Source organism: Diceros bicornis, chromosome 7 (genome assembly GCF_020826845.1).
Source record: "Diceros bicornis minor isolate mBicDic1 chromosome 7, mDicBic1.mat.cur, whole genome shotgun sequence".
NCBI classification, from domain to species: Eukaryota; Metazoa; Chordata; class Mammalia; order Perissodactyla; family Rhinocerotidae; genus Diceros; species Diceros bicornis.
Window position 1 is genome coordinate 62,344,101 of NC_080746.1, and position 18,503 is coordinate 62,362,603.

Sequence of the window (18,503 nt, forward strand, 5' to 3'; positions counted from 1 at the left end):
CTGGCAACTACTAATTAACTTTCTGTCTCTATGGATTTGCCTGTTCTTGACTTCTGATATAAAAGGAATCATACAATACGTCAGCCTTTTGTGTCTGGCTTCTTTCACTTAGCATAATTTCTTCAAGATTCATCCATGTTATATTATGTATCAGAACTTCATTCCTTTTTATAGCTGAAAACTATTCCGTTGTTTAGATTTAACACATTTGTTTTATCCATTCATCAATTGATATACATTTGATGTGAGTTGTTTCCACTTTTTTGGCTATTATAAATAATGCTACTATAAACATTCATCTACAAGTTTTGGGTTGAACACCTGTTTTCAATTCTTTTTGGTATACACCTAGGAGTAGGATTGCTGGGTCATTTGATAATTCTATATTTAAGTTTTTGAGGAACTGTCAAACTGTTTTCCATAGAGACTGCATCATTTTCCATCCCCACTAGTAATGTATCAAGGTTCCACTTTCTCCACATTCTCACCAATACTTGTTATTGCCCATTTTAAAAAAAAAATTATAGTTATTCTACTGGGTGTGAAATAGAACCACCAAAAGGAATTGAAAAATTATTTCCCTTCACTCTCATTCCTACCCACATTCAAGCTAAGCTTCAGATTCCAAAGGGAACAGCATGCATGAAGTCCAGAAAGAAAAGAGAACATAGTTTGTTTGAAAAATCGAAAGAAGTACAGGGTAATTTTAGCATAAAGTGCATGTGAAGGAAAGAGTGAGGAATGGGGAGAGTTGGGTCAGTGGACACCAAGCGATAACTGGTTAGCACCAATCATGCCATAAAAGGCTTTGAAGTTATGTTAGGGTATTTGGGTTTTATTCCAAGCAAAATGAGTAACTCTTGAGTGATTTTAAGAAGAAGATTGACATGATCTAGTTGGAGTTTAGTAAGACCACTCTAGTTTCTGAGAAAAAAATAGTTGGGAGAAGAAAAAAATTTGAGGTAGCAAATTCCCAAATGAGGCTGCTGAAAACAATCCAAAACAGAGATAAAGTAGTGATCATGTTTTAATGTGAAACATGTGAATTAAATTAAAGGATATTCAGAAGACACAATCAATAGCAAATCAATTTTTAAATAATTAAAGAAAATAAATGCGATAGAGAGAAAGGCTTTGACATGGAAAACTAATTGAATTCCATACCATTTAATAAGACAGAGAATTCAAGAAAATGTGCTGATTGTGAGGAAAGGAAGAGGAGAAGATGGTAATCATTTTGGTTCATGTTGATTTTGAAGTTTCAATGGGATAGCCAAGAGGAGTTATCAAATAGAGAGTTAGCTATGTGAGACAGAGAAAGAATTGAGACTGGAGTTTTAGACTTGAGAATTTTCAATACACAGATGGTTATTGAATTTATGAGCTTAATGTGTGCTAAACAAATTTTACCTCACAATGAGGCTATGAATGAAGTACTATTTTTTCTTTTAATTTATCAATAGGAAATTGAAACAGGATAAAAGGACCAAGGTAAGAGTACAAATTTCAGGAATTTATGTTTTTGATGGTAGAAAATAAGGATACTTGCATATGATGCCTATCATTTTCTTAGGACTTGAAAAATCCTTACGTGTCTCCCTCTAATTCTACCGATGATTTTCTTCAAAGAATTAAGGTCTTGAAATTCATAGGAATTGGATCCATTATTAGAGGGCTTCCTGCTACTGATTTACATAAGAAATTCTATTAAATCAGTATTATTACTTAACTTCCCACAATCTTTCTTTCCATGTTCTCGTCTCCAGATCACTACATCCCTTTAGGAAAGAACAGAAGGATGATCTTGTCCCTTATCTGCTTTGTTTTTACACCATAAATGATGGGATTGAGTGCAGGAGGAATTGCCACATAGAGGTTGGCAAACATAATGTGAAAAGTGTGAGAGATATTGTGGCCAAAGCGGTGAGTAAGGACGGAGAACATGGCTGGTGTGTAGAATATGAGAATGACACCGACATGAGAACCACAAGTGCTGAGGGCTTTCTGGCGGGCATCTCTGGATGCAAGGTGGAAAACAGCATGAAGGATGAGAGTGTAGGAAATACCAATGAGGATCAGGTCTGAGATAATAGTCATTATAGGCGCAGCAAAGCCATACCAGATATTGATGGAGATATCAGCACAGGCGAGCCGGGCCACGCCTATATGCTCACAGTATGTGTGAGGGATGATATGCGTCCTGCAGAAAGGCAAATGTTTCACCAGGAAAACAACAGGCAAAATAACAATAAAGCTCCGACCAACAATGCCCACCATGATCTTGACAATTGTCTTAGATGTCAAGATGCTCGTGTATCTCAAAGGGGAGCAAATGGCCATGTAACGATCAAATGCCATGCCCAACAAGATGGCTGAGTCCAGGAAAAAGCTGAAGTGGAGAAAGAACAACTGGGTGAGGCAGCCAGGAAATGTGATTTCCTGAGCTCTCAACCAGAATATGCCAAGTGTTTTGGGGACACACGTGGTGCATAATATGAGGTCCGCAGAGGCCAACATTGAGAGGAAGAGGAACATGGGTTCATGGAGGCTGCAGTCCATAGTGATGAGGTAGAGAATGATGCCATTACCTGTAAGGGCCACAAGGTAGATAGCGAAGAAAGGAATCCCAATCCAGATGTGGAACTTCTCCAGACCTGGGATCCCCACCAAAATGAAGGAGCCTGGATTGAAACTGGTAAAATTTAGTGTGGCCATCATGGTGATTGTCATTCCCTAAGGACAAAATATAATATTCAACTCCTGAGACTAACTGGTCATAAATTCCCTTTAAGTCTTTTCTACAACTAAGATCCCTTTTTTCCCATCACAAAACAAACATAAGGAAAACATGATCTACCTCTTGTCATGACCTCTGCAGCATTTACCAAGAGTTGCCAAGAGATCTCAATTAAACCAATCATTCCCTATGTATGGACATTACTATAACCATATTGTTTCTATATTGGGACAATGTACCCACAGATCACGACCTGGCAGCATATTGGCCCTTTGTTGTCAACTAAAATTCCAAAATTATCTTACCCTCACCAAGTAACTTAGTCTGAGATTTCTCAAAGATGCAAGTGTTGAATAGTCTACCTGGCATGAGTCTCAGTAATATCTTCACTGAGGTATCCATTCAGAGAAATAACAGGGACCATATGTGAATTAGCAAATCTACATTCTCAATGTATTATTAGTACTCTGGTGAGCCAATCTACTACTGCCTACTTGCCTCCCTCTCTTCAATATCTGGAAGAAAATTTCCATCTAAACACTCCTCTGTCAATTCATCAACAGTTCTCCAAGACTTATTATCTTCTTCCTTCTGCCAACTTTATGATCAGCTACCTCACTTTGTCCTCAAGTCATTCTCCCACTGCTGAAGCATGGTGATCTGAGGGTTGACTGTGACTCTTCTTTCTCCTTCGGTCCCTATATCTCATCTGCCAGCTCTTGTGATCCTCTTTGGAAATCTCTGTTTGATCTGCCTACTCCATTTCTTCACTTCCTCACCTACTCAAGCCATCCTAATCACTAATTGGAACCATAGAAAAGGAATTCCTGTTCTTCCCAAATCTTGCAAACCCTTTTCTTTATCTTATGCTGCCAGATTGATCTCTTGAAAATATGAAATCATCAAGATACTCACAACCTTGTTTAAAAGCATGTAATCGTACCTATTATGCCAACGGAATATATCTTATTTCCTGTTTGGCAGTCAATATCTTCCCTGTATACATCAGTTCTACTTATGTGAATGTGTCTCACACTCTTCCCTAAAATGTATCCACATAGGCCTCTACATCTTTCTCCATCATTCCTACATCTCCTTGCTTGTGTTGCTGCCTTTTCCATAAATGCAATCTTGTCTTCTCTCAATATGTCTAAACTTAACTCAATGCTCCTGATCTTTACAAGCACTAATGTCTCCAGGAAAACTTCTCTAGTATTGCTGAACCATGCAATCTATTCCTCTGCTTGTACTATCACAGCTTTTAATCATTTTAAAAAACAAACTATCAGATGGCTGCACTGAGCTTTGCATTATTTTACCGTTTATTTTCTTGGATTTGTCTTTCCTGAGTATATGGCCATCCTACCTTAATGATTGGGAACTCCTCTAAAAGACAAATTTTCCATCTCCATATGTCTCTTCCAGAGTGGAATAAGACAAGAGTTCATGTAAAATAACCATTCATATGGTCTCCATAGCAAAACTGATGTTTCAAGCCTGTCATTGTTTACTAATTTTTCTGCTTTTCACGTAAAACATCTGGGCCAGAAAATATGGAGGGTTTATTGCATCCTCCTCCATCTTCAAAGGTAGAAACAGTGGATTGAGTCTTCCTCCTATCTCATTATTCTGACCTCTGTAGTCACATATGTCTCTCTGATTCTGAACTCTCTTATCTCCCTCTTCTACTTTGAAAGACCATTATGATTACACTGGAATTATTCAGATAATCTCCCTATTTTAAAGTCAGCTGATTAGCAACCACAAGTCTCCTTTGACATATAAATAACTATATAAATAACATATGCACAGGTTCCAGGGATTAGGATGTCCATATCTTTGAGGGGCCATTCATTATTCTGCTTATCAAGGGACGTTTAACACTGCTCGATCTTTTCCATTCTGCCTCTCTAAGATTCCTACCACCATCACCACCGTTAGTACACTCAGATAATACTCACAGGCACTTGATTTTGATGTTAGTTCTGAGTTAAAAATTCAGTAGAGGGCTTGAAGAGGATAGCTCCAAGGACGAGAACAGAGAGATATAGGAGGGAACACAATTGGACAGGACATATAAAAAGAAAGAAGGGAAGGGCACCAAAGATGAGAAGGTGAGGCATGGGGAGAAAGAAATTTAATTCCAGCTATGAAAGACAGACACACCTGGCTAGCATAACCTTTTATCTTTTGTTGTTTTTCTCAGGGGATGGGGAGACTCTGAAAAGTGAGGGCTCTAAAATGTAGGAGGACTCCAGGGACTCCAGTCCCCAGTCAACACTGTTAGTATGTAAATGTTTACATTTACATTTTCTTGGCCTGGAAATGACACCCTATACACATAGGTTATGATTCAGGGCTTTGGACAGAGGAGAGAAATCAGAATTGCTGGTGTTCTTCAGGGTATGGCCTGTGTAGACTAGTCATTTATAGATACTCAAAATTACCTTTTGAAAGAGTAAACGAAGTAAAATAGCTAAGAACAACGGTGTGGTAATGACCCTTTAAATTCTGGATCCCAGAACATGTTTATGTGAATGTTTGGAGGGAAGACAGTCGATTGGTTAGGGACACTGGTGAGTTCCAGATGATATGGTTGTAGGGTGGATATATCAGTCTTTCAATGCCCTCTAAATTCCGATGCATTGTTTCCCAATCCCAACACCTCCCTTAGGTGAAGATTTTTCTGGATTATTATGTCATCTTCTATTTCATTGAAGGAGACTGTCTGGTCTCTACTTGTAACTGCATTGAAACACTTCTTGGACTGAAGAAATTCAATGATTTCAGAGCAACATGAGTTAAACCTTTATATAAACCACTCCTTTAGTCATTGCCTACGTATTGAATGCTTGCCATGTGGCTGGAGATACATTATTAACATCTAGCTGCTTATGGCAGAAACCTGAAAGTTATTCTTAATGCCACTTTTTCTCTCACTTCCCATATTCTCTTTTTATTTTATTGATTCTGTTCATGTATTGCCAAAAGAGAACCACCATAGATCTCAGTGTCTTACAGAGACTTTTCATACTTGAATTGTCCTGTATAACACTGTAAAAATATATATAATGCAGAGCAAGCTTTACATATTGCAGAAAGAGCTGAAGCTACATTGTAATTTTGTGGTGCAAATTATGGTTTCCATTTTACTAAATCAGGTATAAATATCAAGTCCAGAATATCTCAAGGGAAAACAAACCAGAATATTAAAGGTGGTTATATGCTGACTAGCTTAGTATATCTAGTGTGGCACATAAAAATGGGCAAAATAACCTCCTGCTTCTCTGAATTTTTTTTTTTGTTTTGACTCTGGCTGTGTTGGTGAGTTCCTGCAGATCTCTCAGCCTCTTACGTGAAATTGACTTTCTCCCACTTCAACAAGTCAGAGTTGGAAGTCCACAGCAAAAAATCAAGTTGAGGGGCCCGCCCACTGGCATAGTGGTTAAGTTTGGTGTGTTCTGCTTCAGCGGCCTGGGTTTGCAGGATCGGAACCCACACGCGGACCTACACCACTTGTCAGCCATGCTGTGGCAGCAACCCACATATAAAGTAGAGGAAGATTGCACAGATGTTAACTCGGGTCTAACCTTCCTCAGCACAAACAAACAAACAAAAAAATGAAATCAAGCACACAATGACACCAACCCCATACATTCCAACAATGTATAAAAAGAAATTTAACATTTTTAAATAAAAATACGTAACACACACAAAATTTTAAAACCAAAGTAAATAGCAATAGATTGAAAACATTTAAAAACTTAACTGTTGGGGAGCCCCGTGGCTTAGCGGTTAAGTGCGCACGCTCTGCTACTGGCGGCCCGGGTTCGGATCCCGGGTGTGCACCAACGCACTGCTTCTCTGGCCATGCTGAGGCCGCATCCCACGTACAGCAACTAGAAGGATGTGCAACTATGACATACAACTATCTACTGGGGCTTTGGGGGGAAAAAAAAGAAGGAGGATTGGCAATAGATGTTAGCTCAGAGCCAGTTTTCCTCAGCGAAAAGAGGAGGATTAGCATGGATATTAGCTCAGGGCTGATCTTCCTCACAAAAAAAAAAAAAACAAAACACTAAACTGTTGCATCCAAAAGAAGAACAAGGAGACTGATGACTAAATGTAATGAGGTTTCCTGGGTGAGACTCTGGGATAGAAAAAGGACATTAGCTAAAGCTAGGAAAATCTGCTAGTGCTGTGTGTGCTAAACTGTCCTTTGTCTCTGACCCGGGAGTCCTGTGTCTTCTAACAATCTCCATGAAACTGCAGAAAGCTAACTTGTTAGCTTGCAAATAAAATAAAATTTCAGACTCCTCACAGTTCTTGACATAGAGAATTTGGGAATATAGAATAAATACATCATACTCTGAGCATAAATCCAGGTAAACAAAATACCCCTAAGAAACAGTGAGTCACAAAAATAGAAACTATCTTTACTGTTATCTGTCCTCTTTATTAACCCATAAAGACTATAGTTCTTTGAACAAATAAATTTAGTTATAAAGCGATTTGTTGAAAATGGAGCAGATATATGCCATTCTAGAATATTATATCAAAATAGGTAGTGTTAAGCTATAGCTCTTCCGAACAAACATGAGTTATTTCCTGAACCTACAAAATATATAGTAAATGCTCAAAAGATGTTTAATTATTATTATTAGCTATTGTATATAATAAGGAATATATATGTGTGTATATATTATATTATCTATTATACCAAATTAATATAGTTATTTATCTGTATAAATAATCTTTAAGAATTATACACTAGTATTTCTATTGCAAATATACTGAAAACAGAAATAAATTTTTCTGATATAAATTCTATCAGAAATGGACTTTAGTTAATATGTATTTACCTCAATTAATAATAATGTGTCAATATTGGTTCACTGATTATAACAAATGTACCATACTAATGTAAAAATTAATAATATCTTATTATTAATTAGAGGAAATCTCGGTGCTGTCTTTGTAAGTTTTCTGTACCAGAAACTACTAAGATAAAAGTTTATTACAGTAACAGGATATAAGATGAAGTTTTTAAAAATCAATGGCATTTCTCCTCTTATAATAACTCCTAAAAGTACGAGAAAAAAATACTCCTCTCATTATGGTTTCCATTTTTCTCTTCCCATTCTCTCCTGACCACTCTCTAGTTTCTGCTATCCACTGAAACGGTCCTCTTCCTGGTCCACAGTGATCTCCATAATGCCTAATCTCAAAGGCAACTCTTAGGCTTCAATGTACTCAACACAGCAGCATTGAAAATTATGAACATTTCCACCTACTTTAATTGTTTTCTATCTTGCTGTCTGGGTTTTTCTATTTTCTCCTATCCCATCTTGTATTTTGTTGGTTGCTCCTTATTTTCTGCTTTTCTATGTACTCTGTCGCCTTCCTTTCTCTAAATCTTGGATTATCCCAGTACTCTGTTTTCAGTTCTCTTCTCTTTTGTCTCTAATTTTACTCCCGAGATAACCTGAAACAATGTATGTGTGTTTTATTTTTTTTTCTTTTTATTTATTTATTTATTTACTTATTTATTTATTTTGTGTGGAAGATCAGCCCTAAGCTAACATCCATGCCAATCCTCCTCTTTTTGCTCAGGAAGACTGTCCCTGAGCTAACATCCTTGCCCATCTTCCTCCACTTTATGTGGGATGCTGCCAGAGCGTGGCCTTTCAAGAGGTGCATCCGTGGGCGCCAGGGATCCGAACCCAGGCCGCCAACAGTGGAGCGGGCACACTTAACACTATGCCACGAGGCCGGCCCCGTGTGTGTGTTTTAAATAACATTTATTCATTCCTGATTTCTAAATTTATCCTCCAGATTCGTAAATCTAACTGCTTTTCCAACATGTCTACCTGGATGCCAGATAGGCATTTCAAGCTTAACATGTCCAAAATCAGACTCTTATTTCTTCTTAAATCATCTCTATCACTGTAAATAACAACTTCATCATTCTAGTTGCTCAGACCAACAACCTTTGAGTCATCCTTCTTTCTTTTATATTACACATTCAATCATAATTAAATTCTGTTAGCTCTATGATCAAAATATATTCAAAATCTGACAATTTTCAAAACCTCTAATTTCCTCTCCCTAGTCCACATGACCATAATCTCTTGTCTGGAATAATGTAATAGCTTCTTAGATGGTCTCTCTTCAGTTTACTTTCCATATAAGAACCAACAATATTTCTAAATATATGTCATAACATATAATTTCTCAATTCAAAATCTTTCTGACAACCACTACGGAAAACAGTTTCACAGTTCTTTTTAAAATGAAAAAAAACAGACTTACTATATAACCCAGGAATTGCACTCTTGAACATTTATCCCAGAGAAATAAATATATTTTCATGCATGAACTTGTACACGGATGCTCATAAAACTTTATTCATAATAGGCAAAAACTGAAAACTACACAAACGTCCTTCAAAGAATAATGATTAAACTGTGATGTATCTCTTTCGTGGAATACTACTCGGCAATAAACAGAAACTAACTATTGATACACTCAACAACTTGGATGAACCTCAAAAAAATTATGCTGAGTGAAACAGTCACTCTCAAAAGAATACATACTGCATAATTCCATGTATGAAACATCGGTAAAATAATATAATTATAGAGATGGAGAATAGATTAGTGGTTGCCAAGGGTTAGGGAATAGGGAGGGGATGGTTGTGGCTATAAAGGAGTAAAATGAGGGAATCTTGTGGTGATGTTACAGTTGAAAATCATGATTTTAGTAGTAGTTATATAAGGCTACATGTGATAAAATTGCATTGAGCTATACACACAGACAAAAAGAGTGCACGTATAAATGGTGAAATTGGAATGAGCTCTATAGATTGGACCAATGTGAATTTCTTGGTTTTGATATTGTACAATAGATATTTAAGAAGTCAACATTGGAAGAGGCTGGAATAAGGGTGCATGAGACCTCTCAGTACACTTCTTTGCAAATTTCTCTGAATTTATAGTTATTTCAAAATAAAATGTTAAAAAACCTCTTGGTATGTTTTTCTAGCTCACTAAGAATAAAAGATACAATCTATATTTCATGACTCACAAGGCCCTGAATGATGTGGCCTCTTCTCCACTCAACCACTTGCCCCTACTTTTGATTCTCCAGCCACAATATGCCACTTCCTGTTCCTCAAATACGTCAAGCAAGCTTATGTCTCTAGGCTCTTGTTCTTAATTTTATCTCTGCTAGGGATGATCTTCAACCAGAACTCTGAATGTTTGGCCTCTGAGTTGGTGCTGACTACACCCCTTAGATGCTCACAATGTTTATCAATAAATTTTTCTATATGGCTCTGTGCCAAAGCATATCCCCATGTGCCTTAGATCTTTGTGTTGAACAGCGGCATATTGGCCCAAATGGTGGGAGAGGGATTTGGAACTAAGGAAGAGAAGGATACACAAAGGCAGGAGAATCTCTGCTCCTGGAGGAGAATCCTTGCTCCCAAACAGAGGAAGAAATAAATACCATATGAGGCAATGCCCATGATTCAATTCTATATATTAGGGAAGCCTAAGCTGTGTATGAAATGTGGAATTGAGAAACTGTGAGTCTGAAAAGGTGGCATCAGGGAGGTAGGTCTGGATCAGATATTTTCAGGATGGAGGGGAAATTATTAATACAGAAGAATGAATGGAGAATGAGTACCAGATAAGCAGACAGCTCTTTAACAGTGTTCAAGGAGAAGCTGAGGACTGAGGGGAAGAATGGGATAGGGTAGCTGGAGTGAACTGTGTTCTCCTGGGGGGGTGGCATGGGAGAAGGGCAGTTTGGAGGGTCACTTTACAGGTGAGGATGAGAGATTGATGAAAAAGTGATCCTTAGCTCCTAAGGAGGGTGTAAGAAGCATAAATGACCCATAAGCTCTATCCTCAGAATTGAGGAACAACGGAAGGAAAAGTTATTATACTGCATTTGGGAGACCATTTACAAAGGATAAAGTTCTAGGATGAAGCAGTCAGGTAAAGGCTTCAAAAAGGTGGAAATAGGAATTCATTGGAATAGAAAGAATATTTTTTCTCGTAATTTTTTCACAGATGACAGAAGCAGTAACTAGAGAGCAAGAGAATTGGGCATATAAGGACTGGCAGGTCTGAAAACGGGGGCTGCCGGAGAGACAACTTTAAGTAAAACGGGGATGTTCACTAGTTTGGGGGTGCCGCAACATCAATGGGTGCCTGAATTGGAGTGAAAACAGAAGTCACGTGGATGAATGATAGCAACATACTTTGAACAAAGGCTACCTTGGAGGTTGATTATTTAGGAGGAGAACTGAAGTTGGAGAAGAAAAATTTATGCAGGTACTAATATGACCAACAAAGGTGGGAGCATGTAGTGGATGATGAGCATGATGAATGATACTGTGGGAAAAATGAGCACGACAAATGACACAGACTACAGATAAGGGGAGAATGTGAAGACGGAAGATCTATGATTATAAACCCATGGTTTTTATGCTATGAGTGTGTGTCCTTGACAGTGTGAATTTATGTGGCTGAATAACTGGGAACTTACCTATTCTTTCATTTTTTTAACTTTCACCTCATGTCACGTCTATCCCAGACACCGGTGAATAAGACATAACCCTGACCCTTAGGGAGCTCACAATGTATTGGGGATGAAAATACTTCAGTGTGATAAGTGTTACGAAGAGAGATAGATGACTGCAGGAGAATAGTATAGGAGTATAGTGGAAGCACCTTACCCAGCCTTGAGGAATGAGAAAAGTCTTCCTGAATGAGAAATATAAACTGGCTAGATTAAAGGGGAGGATGGAGGTAAAGGAAGCAGAATGTATAAAAGACCATAGAGAAAGAAGAGCAGGTTCAGAGACATGCATTCTGTCTAATATTAATACAGAAAGCAGGGAACATGTATGCGTGAATCTTTCAGGCAATGGCAAATTATTATCTGTAATCAAATAAGTACCATGCTCAAAATTATATTTTGGAAGTATAATTTTTATATGGAGGCTGGTTTAGAGACTTGAAGGACTGCAGGCTAGGAGACCAGTTGGGAAATCTTTGGATAAGTATCTGGAGCCTGGAAAGCAACATGGATGGTAAATAAAATAACTTAAGGGAGCTTTTTTATACTTATATAAAGTAAAATATATTTTATCTACATCTACAACAAAAGAATCATTGAAATGAAGGAGAAACATTAACACCACTTTCTCTGAGACTGGAGGAAATGAGAGGAGGATAGTTACAGAGATAAGATAAATGTATAGGAATGGAGTAATAATATGAGTTGTCTCCAGACAGTCTTGAAGTCTCGGTTATATAAGAGGAAAGTTCAAATAAGAAAGAGGAACAGGAATTTGACAGTGGTAAAAGTTGTATATTTATTGTGAGAATAATTTAATAGGACTGAGGGGTCAAGTGGCCTAATACGTAGTGAAGACTATTTGTATGTTTGTGTCGTTTTCTTCACACCCTGACTGAGAGCTGAGGAAAACACAGGTTACATTTAGTGAAAGTCGGAGCATTTTCAGGGAGAATGCTGCAGAAACCAACTGGGACTGAGAAGTTATTGGTCCTGGCAGAAGAAGAGATGGACATTTAGATTACAGATAGGGAAAAAAGTAAAAAAAGTTCTTACTTCAGTGATTCACAAACTTTAGCATGAATCAGAATCCCCTGGTGGCTTTGCTAAACCAGAGATTGCTGCCTCCAACCCCAGAGTTTCTGATTCATTAGGTTTGCAATCGAGTTCAAGAGCTCACAAGATCCCTGATGGTGGTGATGATGCTGGTCCGGGGACCACACTTTCAGAAGCATTGCTCCATATCTTCCTTCTTGTTCTGGGTGATAGCGCCATACTTCAGAGGCAAAGAGGTGATTCAGGAAGCACCACACAGTTTAATAACACTTCTGCAGGCAAAATTTAATTTAATACAACAACAGGACAGCAATTATGCTCATTTTAAAGGTCAGAAAACTGCTACTCAGAGAAAACACTGACGTGTCCAAAATCACAAACTGACATAGCAGATCTCAGAATCAGAGTTTTTTTTTCACACAATGTCCAGTGTTCTTTCTAAATGCCATAGCTGCCTTCACTGTCTCCCTACTTGTCAAAGCATCTGTGACTGAGGGAAAGGAAATGCAGAGTCTGCAGTGCCCACTGCCCCCAGCCTAATCTGCTAAGCAGAGGCAATTGCCCTTTGGTGTGGACTCCAGCCCTCTGTACAAAGTCTGGGGATTTGCAGACCTCATTACGGTTCACATACGCATAGAGACTAGAGAGATTGTTTTTGATGTTCTAGCTATTCCTGTTCTTTTCAGAACCCGTGGCACTGTACTGAGTATGGCAATGTTATCGAGTCCTGTGGTTGCCTGAAAGTCTTGCAGCTGTGTGAAGAGCCTCTGAATAAGAACACAGAGCCTGTCTGTGAGCAGGGCCTTTAACTGTGCACTTTGTGCAGAGCCCATGTGTGATTGTCTGTAGAGAATATGTCTGTGCGCACAGCCCATAATGTTTGTAGGATCTGTGAGTGTGTGCTGACCTTGAGGTTGTTTGCAAGTCTTTATGTGCACTCTGCCAGTGTATACAGAGTTTGAAGCTATTTTTCCCCTATGGCACAGGTGAGGGCTCTGAAAGAAATTATGGCCCTTTTATCTGCTAACAGCACAGCTGCTGCGAACAACTCTGACACTCGCATGGCAGGCTGCCTCCTCATTGGCATCCCTGGGCTGCAGCATCTACATGTCTGGCTCTCCATCCCCTTCTGCACCATGTATGTAGCCGCCCTGGCAGGCAACGGCATTTTAATTTGCGTCATCCTTTCCCAGCCAAGACTGCATGAGCCCATGTACATATTTCTGTCCATGCTGGCCAGTACTGATGTCTTGCTCTCCACTTCTACAATGCCCAAAGCACTGGCCAACTTCTGGCTTGGTTCCAGCCACATTTCCTTTGATGGGTGCCTCACCCAGATGTTCTTCATCCACTTCCTCTCTGTGGCCGACTCTGCAGTCCTGCTGGCCATGGCCTTTGACCGCTATGTGGCCGTCTGCTCTCCTCTGCAGTATGCTACGATCCTCACAAGTGTTGTCATTGGGAAGATCGTCGCTGCCACCCTGACCCGCAGCTTCATCATCATGGTTCCATCCATCTTTCTTCTCAAGCGCCTGCACTATTGCCGGATCAACATCATCGAACACACATTTTGTGAGCACATGGGCATCGCCCAGCTGTCCTGTTCTGATATCTCCTTCAATGTCTGGTATGGGTTGGCAGCTGCTCTCCTCTCCGCAGGCCTGGACATCATCCTTATTGCTGTTTCCTATATTCACATTCTCCAAGCTGTCTTCCACCTCCCTTCTCGAGATGCCCGGTCCAAGGCTCTGAGCACTTGCAGCTCCCATGTCTGTGTCATCCTACTTTTTTACATCCCTGCCCTCTTTTCTGTCTTCACCTACAGGTTTGGTGGGAAACACCTCCCACGCTATGTCCATATCCTCCTGGCCAACCTCTATGTGGTCATCCCACCCATGCTCAATCCCATCGTGTACGGAGTGAGGACCAAGCAGATTTTAGAAGGGGCCAAACAGATGTTTTCAAGTCTTGCTAAGAAATCTAAATAGATGCTCCCAACTTGACCTCAACTTAATCCCTTTCTATACCTATCAATTGTCCTATATTCACCCTATCCTTATCTCTACATCTTCCAATTATCCCCACGTTATTCTCATCTATGTCCCAATTTTTTAAATACATGCTCTAATCAAATCCACTTTTGATTTCTTTTCTTGGAAATCTATAGTAATACCCATCCCATTTCCTTCCACATACTATTCTAATACCTTCTGATACTCCACCATCTCAAACAAAAATAATTAGGGGAAATATGATAATTTACCCAGAATCTACCATCTGAATAGGACTTTTCTAAGTATCCACTTGCATTTTCTCCCTAATGTGTTATCTAATCACTTGTATATTATTTTGACACTTAGCTTTGCCAGTTCAACATCTTTCTCACAATGGGAATGCTTGAGAACTATCATGTCTAAAATTCATAGTCTCATGAAATAATATTTATTTTTATAACTACCTACACGTGTCCATAAGCACATATGTGTATATACCCAAATTCAGAATATGTAGGTGTACACATCCAGTTATCATCAGTTTAAATATGAACATGTTATTTCAAAAACCTTTGTCAAACAAGCCTGGACTACCGATATCTGTTCCAGACAGAGTTTTCTTTAAAATGTAGATAATTTTATAGGGGTACTCTTTTCCATCTGAATATGTTTTTTATTTAAAAAATTATATTTATCATTAAAATGAGAAGTCAAAATACCTACTGATATCTAATAGATACGGATTTATGTATTCTTTAGTGAATTATTAAAGAAATACAAACATCAATATGTAATATAGCAGCTTGATCACTAATCATTAACACCAGAGATTAGTCTAATCTGATGTTCTCTGAGATTGAGAAGAGCAACTCAACCTGAATTTTAGCCCCAGACCAACTCATCCTTGAAAACCTAGTTCACATCTCAACTCTGCCCACTCCCATACTCAGCCCACAGTGAAAGATCCATCCTTTGAGATTTCCACCTCTTTTCATCTAAATCACTATTTTGTTGGGTCCTGAGAATATTCCTTCTTGTTTTATTAGAGATCTTTTCATGTTTGTGCCTTTACTCCCTTTCTAGACTGCATTCTTTGAGGAAAGGGGTTATTTTGAAAAGCTTTTTATCCCTAGTGGCCCAAAGCATAAGAACCTGCTCATAGCAAACATACAATATATTTGCATAAATATATTGCATACATACATGCATGTGTATGTGCATAAAATTCTTATTTTGAAGACTTCTTTTTTAACATCACTTTTCTGCTAAACATTTATTCTTCTTTGAGGGAGTTCTTCTAGCCCTGGGATTCAGTGTCAAGTAGAGGAGAGAACTGTTCCAGGTGCCAGGAGACATTGATTTAAAGCCTGGATCTACTACTTACTTATTCAACGAGCTTGAAAGATTGCATATCCCAATGAACTTCATTTTATTCTCATCTATAAAGAAGATAAGGATAATATAACATTATTTATCTGTTACACAGTAAGCATTCAATAAATGTTCAGTTCATTTTCCTCTTCTTTCTTTCCACATAGCTTTCTGCATCCTCAAGACTATATAATGAGAATTAGAGAGAGAAGTTATTAGTATTGTTATTATGTGGAAGAGAAAACTGTCAGGAGTAGTGGTCAAATTTTTAGGTTCTGGATCTTTGTTGGAATTTTGATTCTTCCACTTACTATGTGACTTTCAGCAAGTTCCTTCACCTCTCTCTGTCTCAACTTTCTTATCTTTAAAAGAAAAAAACTAATAGTATTTATTTTACTAGTAAAGGTAATACAATCTTTATCTTAATTATTTGATGAGAAACATACTATATAGTATATATATATATAAGATATATGTATATATATCTTATAACAGTGTGTGGCATATAATAAATGCTTTACAAATAATAGCTTTATTTGTATTGTTGTTTTAATTATTAATTAATAGCTAATCTGACTCAGTTAATAGCTCATCTCATAATTAATAAAAAGTTGTCCTGAAACCTAAGCAGATTGCAAGATTATACTTCAATTTTGTTTCTATAAAGAGGAATGGAAAGGGAAGACAAGAATAAAAAGAAAAAATATTTTAATCTAATGTTTACAATAACTGAATTCAACCAAATATAATTTTAAAATTTCATTATTAAATGCATTAAAAAATTTTTGTAGACATTGCTGTAAATATAACTGTGCCACTCAAGACACATAGACTTTCTTGCTGATTTGTAGACAAACCAAGTTCATTTCTTCCTCAGGCCGTGGTACTTGTTAATTCTGTTGGCTGAAACACCCTCTTCCTATACCTTTACATGACGCACTTTCTCCTTTTGTTCAGTTTTCTGTTCATATGTCTCTTCCACAGAGACATCTCTATGATCTTCCAATAAAAAACATGCCCCCCTTTTCTTCATGGCAAAAAAAACACCCTTGGCAAAGTCAGAAGTCAACGTCACACTGGGAAGAAACATTTTCAAATTTTATTACAGATAAAGGGCTAATTTTTCCTAATATAAGGGGCTTTCAAAATGTAGGGGAAAAATGTTCAAAAGTCTGATGAGAAAGAGGACAAAGACAGTTAGAATATGCTTAACTATTATAAAAAGGGAATACAATTAAGACTACAGCAAAATACCATTTCTCACCTGTCAGATTGGAAAAACTTAAAAGGATTAACACTGTGTTGACAAGGATGTGAGAAAACAGGCTTTCTCATACCTTACTCCTGAGTATATAATATGATAGTCCTAAATCCCCTCATTATTTTGAACTCTAACTCTAGAATAAACATCAAAAGACTTCAGATGAAAATCTCTTTTTCTGAGCTTCCAGGTGTCATAGCCTACTGACGGTTACCTACTTTCTTTATGTATGCTAGTTTTATCATTGAGAAGGTTTTTCAAAAAACCTTATTTGCATATCTTTGTTCATGTCAATTGTGATTTGAATTAAACAACCCTAGGGTGTCTGTTCCATTTTAGCAAACTTTTGGTAACTTCTTTGGTAACTTTTGATATTCTTTCTTTTTGTCCTTCACCCCTCAGTCTGAATAGCCTGGAATAAGTTGAGAGCTTTGAAGTCCCTAAAGCATACAGAATCTCACCAATCTCAATTTGGAAACAGTTATTAGTAAAGAACAAGGGAGGAGATGACCTGTGCCATCCTAGACCACCTGACAGTGCCCTTGGGTACCAACTATCCCCACAGCATCTACAGAGGCTGCATCTTCAGGATCTGGGAGAAGTGGAGCCAGCCAAGAAAAAGGCCAAACCTACTCTATTGTGTACTGTGTACTGACTGGATCAGCTTCCAATCTAGAAAACTCCAGCCCATTCTCCATCTGGCCATCCTGGCTGAAAACAGGGCACTTGAGGGAGGCCTAGAGAGATACTTCATAAGAATTGTCAGGAAACACTGTCAAAGACTTGGAAATGGGAGAAAGAGATTACTGGGTGTCCTCTCAGTGGAATTTTGAATGTTGTCTAACAGACTCTCTGGGAATTAACTGGTGCTATAAGGATGTGTTACTTTGATTATGTTTAATTGACTAGTCTAGGCTATTTTGCAATCTGGTAGATTGTAGAAAATATTAACAAAGCAAATGTTTCTTGTCTGGCATTGCAAACAATTCCTGCTCATGGTAAAAGCAAATTAATTTTTTTTCCGGTAGAGAATACACATTTCCCATCAAATGCTGTCTTCCTTAGAATATCCCATTATCTGTTGATAAAACAAAGCAGAGTTTAATCTTAACACAGTAAGAGAGACAGAGTCTTCGAAGGGAGGAGGGGAAAGTTGGGATATTTATGAAAATTTGGAGTCTTGTTTAAAATGTGTCTTGCAATTCAGGGGCTTGATTAATATTGAATAAGGATAACAGTTTAGGATTGATAGAAGCAACAAGGTAAGAATTTTGAGGTGAGGAGGCTTGAACAATCTTGGGGAGTAAACTATTGTTTGATGCTATCTATTGAAGCGTTGAACAAGTTGATGCACATTTAAATGTATTTACGTCTTTAATAATAAAGTTATTTGAATTTTTTATCTTCCTAGGCAAGAGCCTCCTAAAATAGCAAAATCATGTTAACAAAGTCAGTGGAATAGTAAGGTTTTGTTAACGTAGAGAATAAGCTGTAA

At 38.0% G+C, this 18,503-nt stretch overlaps 2 protein-coding genes across 2 annotated transcripts; one reads left to right on the forward strand and one right to left on the reverse strand.

Annotated features, from left to right (window-relative positions):
- Positions 1-1,770: 1,770 nt before the first annotated feature.
- On the reverse strand, positions 1,771-2,742 carry LOC131408063 (olfactory receptor 52H1-like). The gene has a single exon (XM_058544629.1). It carries the CDS (start codon positions 2,728-2,730, stop codon positions 1,771-1,773), a length of 960 nt encoding a protein of 319 aa, XP_058400612.1. The 5' UTR covers positions 2,731-2,742.
- Positions 2,743-13,359: 10,617 nt separating this feature from the next.
- LOC131408062 (olfactory receptor 52B6) lies at positions 13,360-14,370 on the forward strand. Its single transcript, XM_058544628.1, has one exon. It carries the CDS (start codon positions 13,360-13,362, stop codon positions 14,368-14,370), a length of 1,011 nt encoding a protein of 336 aa, XP_058400611.1.
- The last annotated feature ends 4,133 nt before the right edge of the window (positions 14,371-18,503 follow it).